Genomic DNA, 19,515 nt, shown 5'->3' with positions numbered 1-19,515 from the left:
AAGTATTGTGATCAGCTGCCTTGTGGTTAACCTTGCATTAGAGCTAAACATTATGATTAATGATACAAGTAAGCTTTTTGTTTGGAAAATACCAGTGTTTTTTCTTTATAGCTTCCTATTCAACTATTCAACAGTTACTATTTCTCAGAAAAATAACAAGGCTCCAATGTTAAGTGTGCTAGCAACACTTCCTTTGTTGAGGGCGTTTGGCAATAGTCTTGCCACCCAGCAAGATCTCATAATACATTTTGTAACTTAACTTTCACATTTAACCTCATTTCCTAAGAAGAGGTTTCCATGATTTCACTGTATCTGTTGAATATAAGTTGAGAAGCAAAGTAGTTCTGCAAGTTGCTCAGTTTCCATATTCCACCATATGAAGATTTTCGAAAGCAGGATCTTAAAATGACGTCACTTATCTAGTGGCCTAAACTGCAAGGCTGTTGAACACAGCGAGTTCTCCATGCTGAGAGCAGAGCCCAAGAAGCAGCAACTGAGAGCAAGGAGTCTCTGCTTTCTGGCAGTGTTTGAACGATGCTTAATGAAGGACTGCATCACAGATGTTTAGAAAAACCCTTCCATACATTGCAGACCAGATTTCCAAAAGCTTAAGGAATTTTAAAAACCTGCCATTGCATTTTAGATGCTGAAACAGAAGATGACTTCTTGAGAGTCTCACTCCGAGTACTTTTCTGTAGTTTTAAAAGGAGCTATTCCACCCTCCATCAGTTTAGTCCTACTGCCATCTGCTGTCACAAACACACCAGTGCCACCCTGTCTGCAGTGTTTGTTCTTTCCTCTTCTGTTGTTAAAAGTGTAAAGGAATATATTCCAATATTGCTACTGAAAATTACCTCAAAATAAGCACAAACTATTGTCTAGAGGAATGTAACAGTAAATCAGTGTACTGGCACCTTCATTGCTAGAGCCACAGCCCTGCAGGTGTGTGCCTGGTTTCATACAGAGTTTAGCCCTCAAAAAAGGAGTCATTCACATCAGTAAGTATTAGAAGGATTGGCTCCAGATCCCACAATCCTTTTTCTGAACACTGGCAGTATTGCTTGTTTTTTGAAAATTTTGAAATTATTATGATTAGGAAAGAGTTAAGACTGTGAACTGGCCAGACTACTAAGGCTGAACTGCTCCTACCTTATCCTTATGTGATCATGCAAAGAGGCTTAAGTCTTTAGATTAAAACAAACCAAAGTTAAACAAAATTAAAAACTTCTGCATAAAACAGATTAAACAAAGAGGTCTGAAAATCAGTTACCCAAATCTACCTCCTACCTAGAGCTTCAGTGAAGTCCAGCAACTTCTACAGTTAAGCTAATTCAGTAATTGCTCTCAGGACCACTGGGACACTTTGCACCATCACCTCCGGTGGTGCCGTGTTTCAGCAGCTTAAACTGGATGAAACTGGTGCCATCCCACCCCTTCTTTTGCCTTTCCACCAGCACCGGAGCTACCACACAGTGAGCCAACTCAGGGCTGACATGCACCCACAAAAACACCACTGACTGCATTAGGAGCAGACAGAGAGGGGGTCAAGACAGAGATGACTCTGGAGAACGTAGTCATGAGCTGCTCTTAGTTTCTCTGATGTCTGGTTACTGCTCCAGGCTCCAGAAGTTCTCTCAGAAGTTGCTCAGTGTGCACTCCAGCTTCAGGCTTCCCACTTGGCCTTTCCCTGCCATGCTCAGAAAGCCAACTGTCACCCAGTGTTATTATGGGTTCTTGAGAGAGCAGGGGTGACCCTCTACCCTCCCTTCCAGTTCTTCACTTGACTCAGGCTACAGCAGCTAAGACAACATGAGGTAGTTTCTGTCTGCTGCTCAACCATACACCCTTTGTGGAAAAACATAATACACAGTAAGCTGAAAACAAGCATCACAGCATTTGTACAAGGATTTTTAAAAACAAAGCAAAAACACTGAAACTGTAGATTCTTGCTGCTCCATTGGGAAAACGACGGTTGTCTCCAAACAGTTCCAGTTAGAGCTGTGCTCATAGGCACAGGGATTAAGTTAGTTGCACTCAGACAGCAGAGGGTAAAATGCAGGACATGGATTTTTCTTCCAGTGATTTATTTGCATGGAACAAACTGTTAGCATAGAGTCTTTGTAAAGCTTCTGGGTTTTGTTTTTTGGGGGTTTGGTTGGTTGATTTCTGGGTTTTTTGTGGTTATTTTTTCAATAAGCACATTACTTGTGCTCAGCATAAGCCCAATTCAATTTGATGACTACCACAATATCACTCTAATGTGAAACTGAAAGGCTCTTTCATACATTGCACTTCTTGTTTGAAGAAAAAAAAAGAAAAAGATCTTACCCTCATACACACAAAAACGAAAGGCAATTTGAAGGCTGTATGAGGATAAACTTATCAAGTATGACAATTAGTAAAAGTTTAACTTACAATACCACCAACAGTACTACTTCCTATACTTGCAGACACTTGTAAAAATGTTTTTCTTTAGCAAACAGGGTTAGATTCATACACTCTAAATAATCTAGATATCTATGGCAATTGCCTACGTTTTGCCAAAATGCAGGGGGAAGAGGAGGAAGTCAGGCGCACGAGCTGCCCTCTGATCACGCATCTTCAACACCTACCTCAGAAGGGAACACACCACTGGCCAGTGAGAGACAGGTGAATCTCACTATTTTCTAAACCTTGCCTCACCCAAGTATAACAGGACAATAAAAATAAGTATTTCACACTATTTGTTTTAATGCAGATGGACAGTCAACAATATATTCAAACCAGGTACATTTTCAAGCGCAGTTGTGATAACCAAACGCAATGTTATTCATACACATCAATTTGAAAACTAAATACTTTGGATTAAAAAGCAACTGGTCTGTTATGATTTGGGTTGGGTTTTTTTCCTGCTATACAACCCATTTGATCATCCAAAAGATACACTCTTTTCAGACAGTATATTAAGAGCATAAAATGTACTGCAACATGCAAAGAAATACCCTTTTTTACCGTTTTAATAGAACTTCTTGATTTCTCTTCCCAAACATTACTGCTCAGCTCCATTGTGCAATGAACATTTGTTTCTCTGTCATAGGATCCAAATATAAGTAACCTGAAATAGAAAAGCCTATAGTAAGGATTTTAATACAATTATATATTTACCAGATAACATAATAAACTCGCCATTTTTCATTTATACACTCTATTATCATCACTGTGTACACACAGCAAAGCCCACACTGCAAAGATTCCACAGGCACAGCCTTACACCAATGGAAAGACACTGCCACCCTCTAGTGGGAGAGCTCTATAAATATCAAATAAAACTTACAATTTTCAGCTAGGGTTTGTTTGGTTCATTTTTTTGCGTTTTGTTTACCTTGTTTTTCTGTTGCACTTCCCTTTTTCTTTTCTTTTTTAAAATAAAGTGTTCAATTGGCAGACTAGTATTTTTCCATAAAAGAACAACTACTTTCTTGCCTTTTTAAAAAGCAACAATAGCCACAAGAGTCTCTAGTCCTAAACTTCACAATAAACTTCTCAGCTCTTCTTGGCTCACAAGTGTTACCGTAGATTAAAGTCACAGTTTAAAACTGCTTATGTTTCCATTTCCCTGAACTGGGATCCTCTCACATCTGTAACTTTTGGTAGCATTCAAAACAAACAAAAGAGTGGTTCTTCATGCATGATACCCTATTCCAGAAGGCTATAAAGCTTCATAGGTAGATATCAGTACTATAAAAAAAACAAAACAAAACAAAACAAAACTTTAGGCTATAGAACAGCAATAAAGTTGTACAGTGCTTATCTCACAGTAGCTGGACGGAGACAAATATTTTGGAATAAAAACTTAAGAAATCTTGCTCTTTCAAAACAACTATTAGATTTTAATCCCTCTCCCAAACTTTCTATATACATTTGACAAAGACAGTTGCTAAGCTTTCATTCAAAGTATCTTATTTGTGATTGTGATGCATTACACAACTCTTTAGATGATACAGACAAAAGCTGTCAGAAAAACACCTCCATTATCTCTGCTTATCTTGATGTTGTTAAATAATGTTTCTAGGTTAAATATTTATGATCAAAAACTGGCTGTGGAGATATGTATATATGATACATGTGGATATATCTTTGAAGATAAGGTAAAGCTACTTAAAACAACTTTCACCAACAATTAAAAATTGGTAAAATTAAGCCAAGTCCAAGGAAAACCCCCTCTCCAGCTACAACAGCTCCCTAGCTTGTATTGCAGCAAGGAAAGTTAAGTATCTATTTCTTTCATCTATGAAGAATTTGTTTAATGCATTTTCAGCAGAGTACAGGAATGCATGGGGGAGATGCAGGGGGAACATGACATTTGGGTCAGTACCACCTGATAGACAAAAGACACCGCTACTCAGTGCAGTCAGAGGGAAACAAAAAGATAGACACACTCTCCAGGAAGTTTTCCAGGAGCACTTTCTGACCCTCTAAAATATCAGCAAAGCAGCTATTTAGCTGTCTTGTCCTGGTGGCAGCTAAGGTAGAAAGACAAGAGGTAGTTCACAACAGGAAGAAAACACAATTATCAGCCAGAACCTTAACATAAGACACATGGAAAACAATTAACCATAATGAGATTTCACCTTAAATTAGGTTACCAACACCCAATTTGAAGAAACATATTGCAAGACAGCAGAACTACACATCTGAATTTTAAAGAGCAGCACTGGCCTGTGGATACTTCATGCTGGAGTTTGGAAGTTAGTTTCCAATTTCAGAAAGGGGGAAACGTCAGCGGATACTACACTGAGGAAGTTTTTTGTTTGAATAGTAATACCTCTGTTAGCAAGCAAACAGAGGTACTGTATTCTATTACACAGCTGCAGATACTGACATTAAGACTGTGTCACAACACATCCAAAACAACTGGTTATTAAGGCAAAGTGTTTGTCCTCTGATGCAGAGCAACAAAAGTGCACAGGGGCTGTGGTCACCTCAGCTCCTGAGCTCAGCCAAGCCAAGAACTTCAGCAAGTCTTTATAATCTTCCAGAAAAGAGGAAAAGTAATAAAACTAACGAGTTTCCTGCTTTCTATAGGACAATGCTAAAATGCTGATCTGCATATCTAAGAATCTGGTATGTGCAGGCAAAGCACACACCGACCTTCAGCAACATGCTATTTATTATCAAGTACATAAAAGCAAGCTATATTTATTTATTTTACAATCCTTTCCTAATTTTTAATTTCAGCTGTAGCCTATTTACATGTATTTTAGAAGCTGAAATAAGCAGAGTATTTTCTACATTTTAAGAATGTCAAGAGCAGATTCAATATTCACTTACTTAGAGGTGCCACTGCCACACACTGGAAGGCAAAAGGAAAAGCACCCATAAAACAAATTTGACAAGTCAGTCTCAGGTACACTCTGATATTTTACTAAATAACTATCTTTGGAAAATTGCCTTGTTAGCAAAGGTTATCTACTGAAACAAGTGCTAATTTAGAAAGCCCACTTGATGGCATAGTTCTGGAAGAATATTCTGGCCTAATAGAATCAGAGATCATTGGTTTTAAGACTTTATTCATAGTGTGCATTTTTTTAAAAAATAATATAGCAAGATTTGACATTACATTGCTTTGCTTTTCCCTTTTCCTTAAAAAATTAAGGTGGTGACAGATAACAGCATTTTTCCAACAACTGAGTTCTGTGAGGTGATGGCACTTGTACAAGAAAACTTGTATTTTCAACAGGTCAGAAAAAGTTGGAAATCATATTCCTTATTTTTACATCAAAGTTCCCATTCTTTCAATAATTTAATTTTTAAAATGTGCAAAACTTAATTTTTCTTTCAATAGCATGACAGCAAGGAAATTAATACGGTCAAGTCTGCAATTAGGAAATAAACAAGTGCAAAAAGTCCAGGTATTTGGAAGTGTGAAGAATATAATGAAATTAAACTAGACATTTATAACATACAAAAAGCTTGCTACATGTTTTATCGCTATAGTTTCACTACCGTATTTCATACTTCAGAGGAGATATGGCAGAACTCTGTTACCAGACTTGATGCAATACAAGGTCAGCAGTGAAGAACCTGGCTCCAACTCCTGTACAGAAGTCAAAGACTAGGTACTGTACTGAGAAAGGATATAAAAGCCTTCTGAGGCACCAAGCAAAACCAAACTACACACAAATTAAAGTCATCTCTCACTTTTGGAACAAGAACAACTGCTAAGAAAAATTTCCAGGTCCCAATGGTAGACACGAGTGAAAAAGCTCTGTATTTCGGCATGCAGTGCTGCACTGCAAATGAACCGTGGAGAATGGTCTCAGGCAGCCTTCAAACCATCACATACACTGTGATGAGAAAGGGGGTATTTTGTCACTCTTACTTTCACTTATAGTGCATATTCTTTCTTCTTTTACTACCAAAATCCTCTATGTGTCTTTCAGCTTCTACCTCATCAATATCTTCAGGTGTAAAATAAGCAAGAATATTTACTCACGAGGACTCTATGGGCAGCAGTTATAGTTTAGTTCAAAAAAGGACAGGACCTGGAAGACCTCAGGAATTACTACGGGACCAGGAGTCAGACATCTACATAGAAAGGTCTGTTCAAATACCATTTTTGAGTGTGTCTAGAAACCCCAAGCAGCATAAACCAGTCGGATTAAGTCAGACCTGAAGCTTAAAAGACCTGACAGACCAGCAAGTGCATCCTCTGCCAGCATCAGATAAGTATCTGTGACAGCTGAGAGTACTCAGAGGTCAGATGACGATGTCAAACCCAGCAATCTGGCTGCTAAAAGGTAACGGAAAGAAACACAACACTAGCAATACACTGGTGATCTTACAGTGTTTCAGATTCAGGAAAGGCACAGTATTTAAAAAAATTACTTTCCAAACAAATAAATAAAAAAAACCTAACTAGACACAGCTTAAGGTAGTTATTTTGGGCTCTCTATTAGTAAAAAATGAACACACTACTGCACCAAAATTGGAGACTGGCTACAAAACGAGGTCATGAGTTCCCTCCCTCAGTACGGGCAAAGCAGCCAAGGAGGGCAGAGTCATTCAGTGTTCTTGGATCATTCACAGAAAACACATCACAAAGCTAGGGAGAACTTACCTGTCTCCCTTGCTATAAGTTGCAATTTTATTACAAAAAATTAACTGCTGTGGCCCACACAATCCTTCAAAGCAGGATAATATTTTCTGGAAAGCCAAAGCACTGATAAACCACAGCAAATACAGTTCAAATAGTTGTGTAAGGCTACAGAAAAAAGTGCAAAAAGGAGCTCATACGGTAATACAAGCAGTATGTTAAGAAAAAAAATATTATTGCTGCAAAAAACGGAGCTTAGTTCATAAAGAGCAGAGCAGCACAACTAGATCAAAGCCTAAGCATTATTAGGATAAGATAAACCAAGAATTAAGAGGTTTGACCAAAAAAACCCAAACACCTTTTGTCCAACTTTAAAGAGAATTTTCTCTCCAACAAACGAAGTAGATTTTATTTCTTTTCATTATTTTGTTCAAGACAAAGACAATAAATAACGTGTTATAGAAGTTATTTGAATTAATTTAAGTAAGACTGAGTAAAACAATTACTTCCCTTTGCTTACAACATAATACAATAGGATAATTACAAGATTTATAATGTCCTGGAAAGAGAGTTATAAGTTGGTGTGCCAAACAAAAACAAAAACAAAAACAAACCCACAAAAAAAGAAAAAATAAGTATATGCCCACACAATGCAGAAGTGCCTCAGGAACTTACTGCAAATTTCATTTGTTCATTTTTACTTAAAAAAATATTTCTTGATTAGAGCTCAATCACAACACTTCGGTGTTGAGCTGCTACTTCTTGAATCAGAACATGCCTACAGCTATAATTACTACAAACTTAAGAAACACATGTACTTGCTTAGTCAAGAGTGAGCAAGAGAATACAAAACAATACCTTGTACATTCAATTAACATGACTTTTAGTCGACCTTCTCTCAATAGAAGATCCTGCACACACAAGTCTCGATCTTCATATTCATCAGCTGGCAATACTTGACATGGAAAAAATGGCTTGAACCTGCAAAATAGAGAAGAAACTTATCTTAATGATGTAAACAACACTAACACAGAAATAGTTTTTAAAAAGTAACAGGATTACAATGAATCTTTAACTCTCCTAAAGAAAAATACTACCATTCCCACATGTTCATTAGTCAAAAGGAACAAGCAGAAACTACTTAAAGTTTTTTGAATGCAGAAGACCAGAGGGTATAGAAACACAGACTGCTCCACAGGAACAGATTATTTGAGTTATATTTACTAATGCAGATAATTTTGAGAAAACAGGAAGCTGATAACATCAGAGTATGTTTATGATTGCAAACCTGACATAACAGTCCTTTTGCACTAAGTATCTTCGCGGCTCTTTATTTTAGGTTCACATGCATAAAACATCACAGCATTTAAAGGCTAAAAATATACTAAGACCCTAAAGCATAAAGCTTTACTCAGAGGATTTGGTACATCCTAATAAACAGTGCACTTCAGTTACAGATTGATACTTCTCTCATTTTGTGAAAAACTTCTGGTTGCTCTTTAATTTGAGAAGAATGGCTGAAAAGATACAGGTATTCTAAGTATTTGGGTTTTATTCCCCCTCATCATAGCACGTGATGCACAGGAAAAACAGCTCATGTTCAAGATATGGAGTGTTTTACACACATTATCTCACCGCAGAATCCTCTCTCTTTGATTAGAGTATGGGGGGTTATAAATACCAATTTCATTTTTAAGTGATAGCGTTTCCGTGTCGGACACAGCCAGGATCTGAGGGAAGGAAGGAGGAGGGAGCCACACAGCTGCGGCCCCAGCACACAGCAGACTCACACACGCAAAGGCCACAACCCTGTGAACAGAAAGATATGGCAGAGTCTCCACTAGCATTGAAGTATTTGAAAAGCACTTGCAGGGTATTCCTCCTTTCTGCTTTTATTTATTGCCCCCATTTCCTTGCACTTCCCCTTGGTTTCTATCACCTCTCAATGACACAGCCTCCCAGTGGTTATTTCTGTGGAGAAGACGTTCAAATCACAGGACACGAGCACCACTGCCTGCAGCAGGGATCTGCCAATTCATGAGAAAGAAGCCTTTCATAAGTCACTGTTTGCTCAGCCATGGGAGGCATCTGCTTGTCACATTTGGAGATCACAGTATGTTCAGGCAACAGTCACATGGATGGGCTGAAGTTTCACAACTCCCAATAAATAATTAAGCAGCCTTTAACTGTCGGCACACTCTTCAGGAGGGAGCTGAGACTTCAGACACTGCGTTTCTGTGCGAGCATCGGCCTCGTACAGAGCCATGAGAAAGACATTTCTTTTGTTCTCCTTGTGAATCAATACGACTCAACACTCCAGCTAGTTTCCCAAAATCCAATTCAACTTCTAACTTTAATTTTGTTCCAAGTTTCTCCCTCATTAGCTCCTGCAGCAAGAAAACTGTTTTGAAATTGGTCGACTTACACTCCAAGTATACCATAAGCAACCAACCCAAAATGTTCCTTTTGTGTAGCCTACCTGGTTTGATATTTTACTCATAATCTTCCTTTACAGTTCGTGAATTATTAAAGGAATGGCAGGCATTATAAGAGTGGGAAAAATACCACCAAGACATACACCACTATTTTCATGCTACAACTTTAAGACTTACTGCCACTTCAGGGCCTGGCCACCTCCTCGCTCACATCAACCCCAGCAGCCTCAGCACTCACCACCACACAAAGGGTACCCTGTTTCTCTTAGCAATATTATTAAAATATTATCAAAATAATACTTTTACCCCCTCCAAATACAGATTTCCCTCAGATTTTGTTAGGCAAAAAGGAAGACTTAGGCAACCACACTGGAAAATAATGCCAAGTTTTGACTGAATAAATACACGTCATTTGGTCTGGGTTTTTTTCAGCACAAAAAACTTCTCCATTAGTACCAGCAACGGCCCATATACCTTTGCCCAAAAATCTATTAAAAAATAGTTTTCCATGGGAATATGAAACCAATGACCACACCAGGAACATCCTGTGAGCTACTGAAACAAGATTTCTGGAGGAGAGGAACAGAGAAAGGAGGAATCCAATAGGTTACCATCACCTCTCCAAATTTCTGCAAATGCCAGGCTTAACAGTGTTGGCATTGAGAAATTCTTTCCCTTATATATACACACTACAAAACAGCCTGCAGACTAACACAAACGTGGACAAATCTATTTTCAATACTAAAAATAAGCAAGAAAGAAACAAAAGCAAACTAAGACTAAAATACTCCAGTAAGGAAGCAGACATACCTACCTACATATTTAAACCAAACATGTCTCAGGTAACTTCAGAACAAAGTGTTAAGTACAGCAAGCACACATTGCACGGAATGATCAAATAAAACTAACAAGAAGCCTTCTTTGGTACATTAAGACATAAGGTTTACTATAATTTTTATTTCTATTTTCAAAAATACTTTTTAAAAAATACAACAATGAATTAAAGAGGAAAAAATTCTGAAATACCAATGCAGTTTTATACAGTAACATGTAAAAAACTTAGCAGTGTATGCTGGACTTTGTGCAGCACTAGCTAAATTTTCTACAAATACAGGATCAAAAAGCAGTCTCAACAACATTTTTAATTTACAATAACTATTACGTTCACATTGAGTGAATCTAATTTGCAAAATTCTTAGCAAAAAACCCTAACACGCTACCCATTTCCATTGGCATTAGCAGCATTCAAATAGCTAAATACCCCACATTAAAAGCATTTCTAATGTTTCAGTGCTGCTCTGAAGTCTTCCAATTTTATAACATCGCACGTATCTATTTACGGTAATTTACTGAGAACTTGTACACTTCCAAAATCCAACACTGGACAAATTACTATTTTAAGCAGATTTCAATTATACATTAAGTGAGCTGTTGACAGACTATTTAAGTACAAGATAGCCCAAAATTATTGGTAAAGCTTTTACTGCTGGGAGCTGGTGAATGAACACAGACCAGACGGCGACGGCGGTAACACGGCGAGACTCCGTCCCCTTGTGCTGTAAAACCACACAGAGGCAACCTGCGATCCACGCACATAACCAAGCCGGGCGTCACAGCTTCTCCCATCTACTTCACAGTCTATGAGCTACTCTACCTTTTAAAAACGACCATCACCAGTAAGGAAGGGCACTGAGGAGTGCCACCGCTGGCTGTTCCTTGGTTCAAGTGAAGTAGGACAGCAATGGGGGCTCTCCTCTGTGGAGAGGGCAGATTCCCCAGGTCTGCACCATGTCTCGGACTTCTCTGCTTGAAAGTCACAGCCCTACACAAAATTAACTGTAAAGTTTGCTTCATAAAGTGTTTACAGAATGGACAAGACACCTTTAAAACAAAAGTAAAGCTGTATTACACTGTATTAAAGTACCAACAGTGGGATTTACCTAATAGTGCCAATAACACAACTGAATGAACAAACTGTGTCCAGGCCCTGCAGACTACAGTACCTTTTCGTGATTCAGTATCTTCCTGTCCCAAGCTTTCCTGCATAAAAGAGATAAGTTTCCTATCATTCTGGGTTTGTTGTTATAATATAGAACATTTTATTAAATCCCTCGTGCAAATATCCTTGCTGTAATTTCTGTAATAGCTTTAAAAGTGTATTCTGCTACGTTCTAATATTTAGTCCATCTTTAAAGAGCCAAAGTCCACCACTAAATGCCTTAGAGAAATTAATCATATTGATTAAAAGAAAAAAGATCACGTAGCCTACCAGGAAGGCTCTATTCAAAAAGTCTATAAAGAAACCTTGACAGCAAACTAAATGCCTCTGTTAATCTCAGCTGGTGTCTGCCCTCATCACAGCAGCCAGCCCAGGATCTCATCAGTTCTGGTAGGTTGCTCTTGTGAATTCAAGGCTCTCCCTTTGCAAACTCTGAACAAGAAAAAAATAAGTGGTTGTTATTTGTCTGTCTAGATCTTTAAACATTCACCCAGTATTCTCAGCTCCCTTTCTTAAAGTTCAGAAAAAGTTAGTTACGTAAACTAGTGAACCTCCATCCGTGGAGCACAAGCCCGTAACAAACGCTCTGCCGTCACTCCATTCACTGCTACAGCCCGGAAAGTGTTTTAAGCCACGACAATGGTGTGGGGAAATCCTGGAGCTGCTCCTGACAGCACAACGGTTAAGAAAACCTTACCAAAAGGTACTTAAAAGACAAAGTATCCTTCTAAAACTGCTGAGCTCTCCAAAGCAGATTTTCACTGCATCTATATTAGACCCCTTTCAAGCAGGGTCTGATGCTGCCATCTCCTTATTCAGCGAGGTCAAAAGGCAAAACTCATGTCACAAATCCTTCACCTACAAAGCAGGATTACACCAACTTAATCCATGCATCCGAAAGCTGCCTTTTCTATTCCAAACCTGTGAAATGATACTAAACAACCATCAGAAATAAGGTAGATTTTGTAGAGGGAGAGATTACACTGTCTTTAAACCATATTTGTTAAGCCTTTGTAAACGCTTCATCTTCTCCAGAGAAACAAAACAGACACATTGTAGCTACACTAGAAAACAAACAAAAAAACACACCACAAAATGAGACAAAACCAAACACCTTATGTCCCTGCCCCAAAACCCTGCTTGGATATGGGATGCTATTTTAAAAAGTCTTTAGAAGTGCCTTATAATGCTTATAATGAATTTTCCATTTGGTTTTAAATTATCAGTCTCCTTCCACAAATTTCTCATCCTATTTGTCCAGAATCTAAAATACAAATAGCACACTATTAAGAAAATATTAGTTAAAAGCCAGCATTTTAACTTAATAGTATGAAGATAAATATCCATCAATCAAACACCATGTGAAATTTTAGCTAGTGAAAAGAAAACCTACAAAAATATTTGTAAGAAGCTGTGGAGTAGCAAAAAGTTTAATCGACAAATAGCACAAGACACAAACAGCAAAAAAAGAGTCATTTCACATAGGAAATTAGGTCAGATTACACTGAAATTTAATTAAGATAAAGTTACTCAATTAATATAGAGGATTAAAGTTATACTTTAAGTGGCATAATAACTGAGCTCTTCCACATGCAAAGCATAGCAAAATAATGTTTCCAGACACTGCACGCAGTGTCTCGTTCATAGGAAAAACTTCTACACGCGTTCATGTCGTATTTCAGAGCAACTTCCAAAAAAACGTTTGTTCCCCTCATTTTGGGTGTTTTCAGCCCCTGAATAACACTGTTTTTCCTTCCAGTTGCCAATTTTGTTGTGAAGAATTAAACTACTGGGAACAAGACTGTAACTCAGTGACATTTTAAAAACAATTTTAGAAATGCCTGACCTATATTCACAACAATTTCTATTCACTATTCTGTGATGATTGTTTTGTGGTCCTTAAGTCAGCTTTTAACAGAAAAGAGGACAGGAGTCTTTCAAACCTTAGTTCAGTTTAATTAATCTATTACCTAAATTAACTGTTCCCACCAGCACCTACTTAACTACAACAATTTTAGTTGCACGCAGAAATCTATTAAGAAGTTGTGGAGAAAAAAAAATCCATTGATCTGGCCAAAGATGACAAAGCACTTCTGTGTTTCTGTTCGTTGCATCTGTTAGGAATATCCAGAGTCACGGTTAGAAAAAAATGTTAAAAGCTAAAGACTGACAGGAACAAACTTCAAAAGCTCGCAGTACTTCATTTTCCAATTGGAGAAGCAGAAAGACTTACAGCTTCATTTCTACATGCAGGAGGAGGCTTGGATTTTGTAAAGCTTCAGCTAAGAAATAAGAACACTCTTCTAGAGTAAGTTCTGGAAAAGTTTTAAATTATTCTCTGGTTTTCTAAAGGAAGTTTGGTATCTAAAGCAGTGATCTAAAAATTAGTGGATATCTACATCAGACCACAGAAATCACTTGCATTATGTGAATTCCAGTGCTACTCTACTGCCATAAAATAAGATTAAACATCACCAGGTTTATGAATTTTTAATCAAGTTACATTAACTGTATATTTAAATCTCAATAAACAAGGCAAAAAGAGACCTTAAATCTCAGAAGAGCCCACCAGTTAAAAATACAAGTATCTATAGCATAAGGCTAAGTTTGTATACATTGCAAGTCTTAAAATGTTATTTACCACTCTAAGTAACAATTAAATCAAAATCTCAAGTCAGCCTGTGTTTACTAAAGCATCAACTTACTTTTGTAAATGCTACTGGTTTTGAGAATTCTAGTATCTAAAACATTTTTGAAAGAAGAACTGCTGAATTGTTTTTCAGTTTTGAGAATACTAAAAGCTTTAACTATAGAACAGACCTCAGTCATCTTCAGATTCCCTTTGTATCCGATTCACAAAAATAAGTCATTTGCTTGTGAAATGTACAAGTTTCAAAAAGAGTGACTGACACCAAATATTCTAAGTCATTTAAAAAAATCCTGTATTCTTACACTGCAGTACCTTAAGATGAAGTTTACTTCTACAAAAATTCTAAAACATAACAACTCACTCCTAAAAAGGGATGATCACATTAAGATTTTAGAAGTACTTAGCAGCCTCCATTCAAGCTTGTTAGGGTTAGGTATCATAAGCAAATGTCTTATATCATTCTTCACACTAGAAGTAGAAAAATGGAACTAATCTTTTTTTTTTTTTTTTCAAAAAAGTAGTTTAAAAAAAGATTACTTTAAAAAGAGAAGTACCACTGCAGATTTTGCAAAAGCAATCCTCCACGGATTTCGCAAGGAGCAAAGCTGCAGAAGTGTGTCAGTACTCATATTCAGGGGACTTCAGTAATTCAAACTATACCCTTATTCAGTATAGAAATCTACTCATTTCAGCTTTACTTACACTCGTGAAACTTTGGCTGACAAACAACCTGAACAACACTGCAATAAGAGCAGGTTTATTTTCTAGGAAATTTGATGGAAAACTGCAAATCAGCTGTAGCACTCCACCCACTGGGTTACAGGATACTCTGCCACAGACATGTGGGAGGCTCATACACATAAGTTCTCAATATATGAGCAGTCATTTTTTAAATCAAGATCTCAAAAGAAAAAAATTTTTTCCATCAAAGACATTTCACACATTTCCAGATTCTGAAACTACAGTCTTCTTTCTTACAGTGATATCAGTACCTCTGAGGTGGATCTTCAATCAGACACTCAAGACAAACACTTAAAACCTTAAGACCCATTCTACAAAAACAAATAAAACCACAAATGTAAATAGTCAAGCGGCTCCTTCCAAAAAGGGAATTTTTTTTTTCTTGCATATATGACAGAAGTCATTGTAAATACAGCAAGGAAAGTCTTAGACTTGCCATTGGTGTCTGTATTGAAAGAGCCACATGTAAAAAAGAAATCTTGAACCAGGCTTATCAAAACTATTTTCTCAGCAGCACAATCTTGATGCAGTCAGTCTTGATCAAACAACGGGACTACGCAGACTTTTTTGCCTTTCAAGAATACTAGTTTCCCAAATTCTAAACTCCATAAATACTGAAATAGCTTAGTTAACTCAATGCAGTCAATGCCTGTTTGATCTTGAGTTTTCATGTGTTTTGTTTTTTTAACTTGTATGCGACCTAGTTGAAGCCAACTGTTGGTTCAAATTAAGAGAGAGAGATCAAAATCCTGCCATATTTCAGTCTCCGACAGGACAAAGACAGAATTTCCCGACTAACCAGAAAGCCTGAATCGCTGTGGCTCTGCTCCAAATGGGACAGAAGATGCAGACCACGTTCTTGTTCACGTAGAGCAGGGAGAGAGGCAAGTGTGGTTCAGCAAACAGCTTTTAGGCACAGGAGGAGAAAAGCAGCAGGGAAAAAAACCACACAAAAAGCCCAAATAAATAAGCCCAAGCCACCCCAAAACTACCTTTAGCCAGTTGGATTAGAGATTGGTTCCAGTAACTGATGCTAGCAAAATGCTAGCTTTTTCTCACTTCGGCAATATATTCTCCCACAGGAGGTCTCCAGTCTCTCTACAAATATCATCTCTCTACACCCCTGGTCAGAGGAAAACGACACTGACGTTCCAAAAGAAGTCAAAGCTCTGTATGTGACTCATTGATTAAACTGAAGAGATTTAATCCTCTGCCCTAAGCACCAGCCTATGTCCATATGAAAACTAATGACATCTTCCTCAAAGACTTAGACCGAAAATGACTGCTGCAGTCTGACAGCTGTAAACCAAAAGTGAAAAACTATTTGTATCTGTTCTGCATTCTAGACATGATAGCTTTCCAAGGTTTATCCTTACTCCTTCATTTAGTTTTAAAAGCGCTCAAGCTACAGAAGCTTCTCCTCAATCTGCATTTATCTACTCAGCCCTGAGTCTATCTACATCTATCTACTCAGTTTCTGAGAAAGAAAGCGGTCCAATTCATATCCTTAATGTCTTCCAAAGCTCGGGGTTAGTAGTACCATTATCAAAGCTGTGATGACCAACAGCTCACCTTAAAATCATAACCAGCAGTAACTGAGGATCTGTTTCACAGACAGCTCAGCTATTCAGCCTGCAGCGCTGGGGAGGGCACTGATAGGGACCAGAGGACACCACAGCACAGACTTGCCGACTGACCCCCAAGCAAAGGTGTCACCATTCGTGAGTCACAGCACGTTATTAGTGGACCTGTGCTGTAAACACACAGGATCACATAATACCTGTGGCATCACTGCTGACAGTCAAATAGAGGAGGTGAGCATAAGATGAATTAACATTAAGGATTCATGCGCTTTGCAAGTCCTGCATCACTGATGGCAACTCACAGTTGGGACTTGTGATTATATTTGAAAGCAGCAGCTGCTCAAATTACCACAACCTTCTCCCAACATTTCCATAATTAATTTGGATATTTTCTCTAATTTACCCTTCTATCAAAGAAACAGAAGAAGAAAAAATCCTCTGAATTTTCATAATACTGTTTCAAAACAATACCACTGACCAGCACTGCTGTTCCTACCCCACCTCCTCTTGTAATGCACTGGGCTCTTCGCTTGGGAACTTTAGAATTTGTTTTGTTTATTCTACCACATTGCATTAAGTTTTGTTAGCAAGTATACAGAGTAATTATTTAACAAAAATATACAGACTGCTTTGAAGTTTCCAGAGTTACACTGCATCATTTCCACTGTTTCATTACTTAGGAATTATTCATCAAGCCAGATCATGCAGAGCAGTGATTCAAACAACTCCATGAAGCCTTCTGCCACGTCACTGCCAGTCTCTGACCTTCAATTTCTGCTCTTCCTATTTTAGCCCAGGCCAACAGGAATAATGGTTTAAGTTATTTACTACACAAGTGACATTCATGTAAAAGTCCATTTTAGTTCTTACTACACAACAGCTAACATTTAAGATACTACATAAAAGTATATTTGATAGGATATTTTTCAGAGGTTTTAGCATCATTTAAAGCATTTTACATATGTCACGTTAGTTTTTGTAAGTATTAGCATCTTCATTTCAGTGACACTGGCAAACAACACATGATCTTGTACCATTACAAAACTAGATCATAGTATTTGTAAACATTTCCTTCTGAATGGGCATTTTTCATAAGTACAATGGCATTAAAACAGATACAGGAAAATACATCAGGGCTTAGCATTAAGCCTAAGTTAAGAAAGTCAGGAACAAAGTATACAAGTGTTATGATTTTCCTTAGATAGCCACAGATAATTTTAGAATATTGAAAAGACATTTATAAATAATTTTGTAAATTTAAATCTCAAATTTTCCCTGTAAGTTTTACAGTTAAAGCAACACAAAACTGCTAAAAAAAAGTATTCCCAAATCATTATCCTAATTTAATTTTATGTGAGCCATATCTGGCAATTAATTACTCTCTTTGAGTATGTGTAACAGTCTGATTAACTCTATCTTCAGCTGATCTCTTTAATACACTCCTTATTGCAGACAGATTTTTATGACATCTGGTAAGTTTTCAAAATGCTGTAGTACAATCCCTGCATTTTCCACTACACAAAACACTTTAATGGGAAGGGCTGGGTGCACTGCTCCTCACAGAGCCTCCTGCTGAGCTGAACCCTGCAGCTGCAAGCTGAACAGGTGAATTAAGAATTTATAAAGGTAAATTGTTCCCATGAAGTTTTAAGGCTAAAATGAATTACAACAGCTAATATGAAAAAAATGACAATGTAGCTCTCCAGAGTATAATCAGGAGTTGAAAACAATTCCTGCCTTTCTCTCATCTCACAAAAAAATAAGTTTTTTCCTCTCTTTTCTTCTCTGCTACACCTAGCATCATCTTGGCAGCTTTCATATCTATACATAGCCACAGACAGGTCTAAAATGCTGCCAGGTTCCAGCTGGGTCCTGCAGTAACCAGAGATGCCCTGGACTCTCCAACACCCCCAGGTCCCGAGAGGGTTTACTACTGTGGACAGGGCTCCACCAGAGTCCCCAGGGAAGCAGATGAACTCAGATGGCTTTGGGCAGGTGTGATGGAGAAGTCTGAGCTACCAAACCCAGCACGGCACATACCCAACTTGCTGGGTAGAGCAATTTAAGAGCACCTGCATGCTTTACACTGCACAGACAACCATTTCACTGTTGGTTGGGCACTTTAACTGTAATGTAGGGACGTTTGTATTGCAAACAAAGTATCTCTCAACTGGAGCCTTCATTGCAGATTTTCTCACTAATTTACTAGATGGGACCACTGAACCTTCAAGGTCTGAAATCCCAGCCTAGACTCGATTGGCTTGTGAAACAACTGCAATTTGTTAAACAATGAAGGTAAATAACAACAAGTAAAGCTTCCAAAACTTGTGTGGATCTTACTTATGGCTCTCAACCATGATGAGCACCATTCCAGCAAATTCTTCAGTTTAACCAGAAACTCAGTGACTGTAGCAGAAATTATGCAAAGAAATTATTTATAAATTCCGTGTTCAGCTTACTACGTCACAATTAACCTGACAAATGTTTATAAAATAACTCCCAAATTCCCTTCACACAAACTGGCTTCCACACTCATTTCCAAAATGAGAACTTATCCACCCTTATCAACAAGCCCTTTTCAATCCCTGAACATCAGAACAAACACTTTCAGCACAGCATTTTTTCTTAATTATATAAAATATTGATACTCAGGTAGCACGCAGAATGGAACCTACTCCAAAAGCTAATTGTTCCCAGCTAACATTTATAATATCGGATCATTGTGCTTTTGTCTAGAAGAAAGCAGTTTGAGATCATCACGCAAAGGGTTTTGTAGTTCTGTAATTAATGGATTTTAGCAGATCGGGGTGGCACAAATTATCCATCAAATTAACAAAATGCATAGTTAAAATTCTCTCCATACTCATTTTAGATGATAAAGCCTATTAATCTTAGAATAATTTTTAAACCTAAAGTCTATTCTCTAAAGAGCAATAATACCAAGAATAACCAAATGTTGAAATAGCTTTAAATCAAACAAGTGTGAACGTGAACTGTAAACACAGGAGCACATTGGGTGACTTGAGGCAATC

The 19,515-nt window shown here is 37.7% G+C and overlaps 1 protein-coding gene across 1 annotated transcript in view; it reads right to left on the bottom strand.

The window, feature by feature from the left end:
* Positions 1–19,515, bottom strand: part of PDZD8 (PDZ domain containing 8) — a gene marked incomplete at its 5' end in the record, with an annotated part of 55,800 nt that overhangs the window by 28,124 nt on the left and 8,161 nt on the right. Inside the window, 2 exons of the mRNA XM_010189113.1 lie at positions 2,992–3,094; positions 7,934–8,056. Coding sequence (XP_010187415.1) covers positions 2,992–3,094; positions 7,934–8,056 — 226 coding nt within the window. The remainder of the gene's footprint in view (positions 1–2,991; positions 3,095–7,933; positions 8,057–19,515) is intronic.

This window comes from Mesitornis unicolor, unplaced genomic scaffold (genome assembly GCF_000695765.1).
Source record: "Mesitornis unicolor isolate BGI_N332 unplaced genomic scaffold, ASM69576v1 scaffold8127, whole genome shotgun sequence".
NCBI lineage: Eukaryota > Metazoa > Chordata > Aves > Mesitornithiformes > Mesitornithidae > Mesitornis > Mesitornis unicolor.
This window is presented reverse-complemented; position numbering and strand designations above follow the sequence as displayed.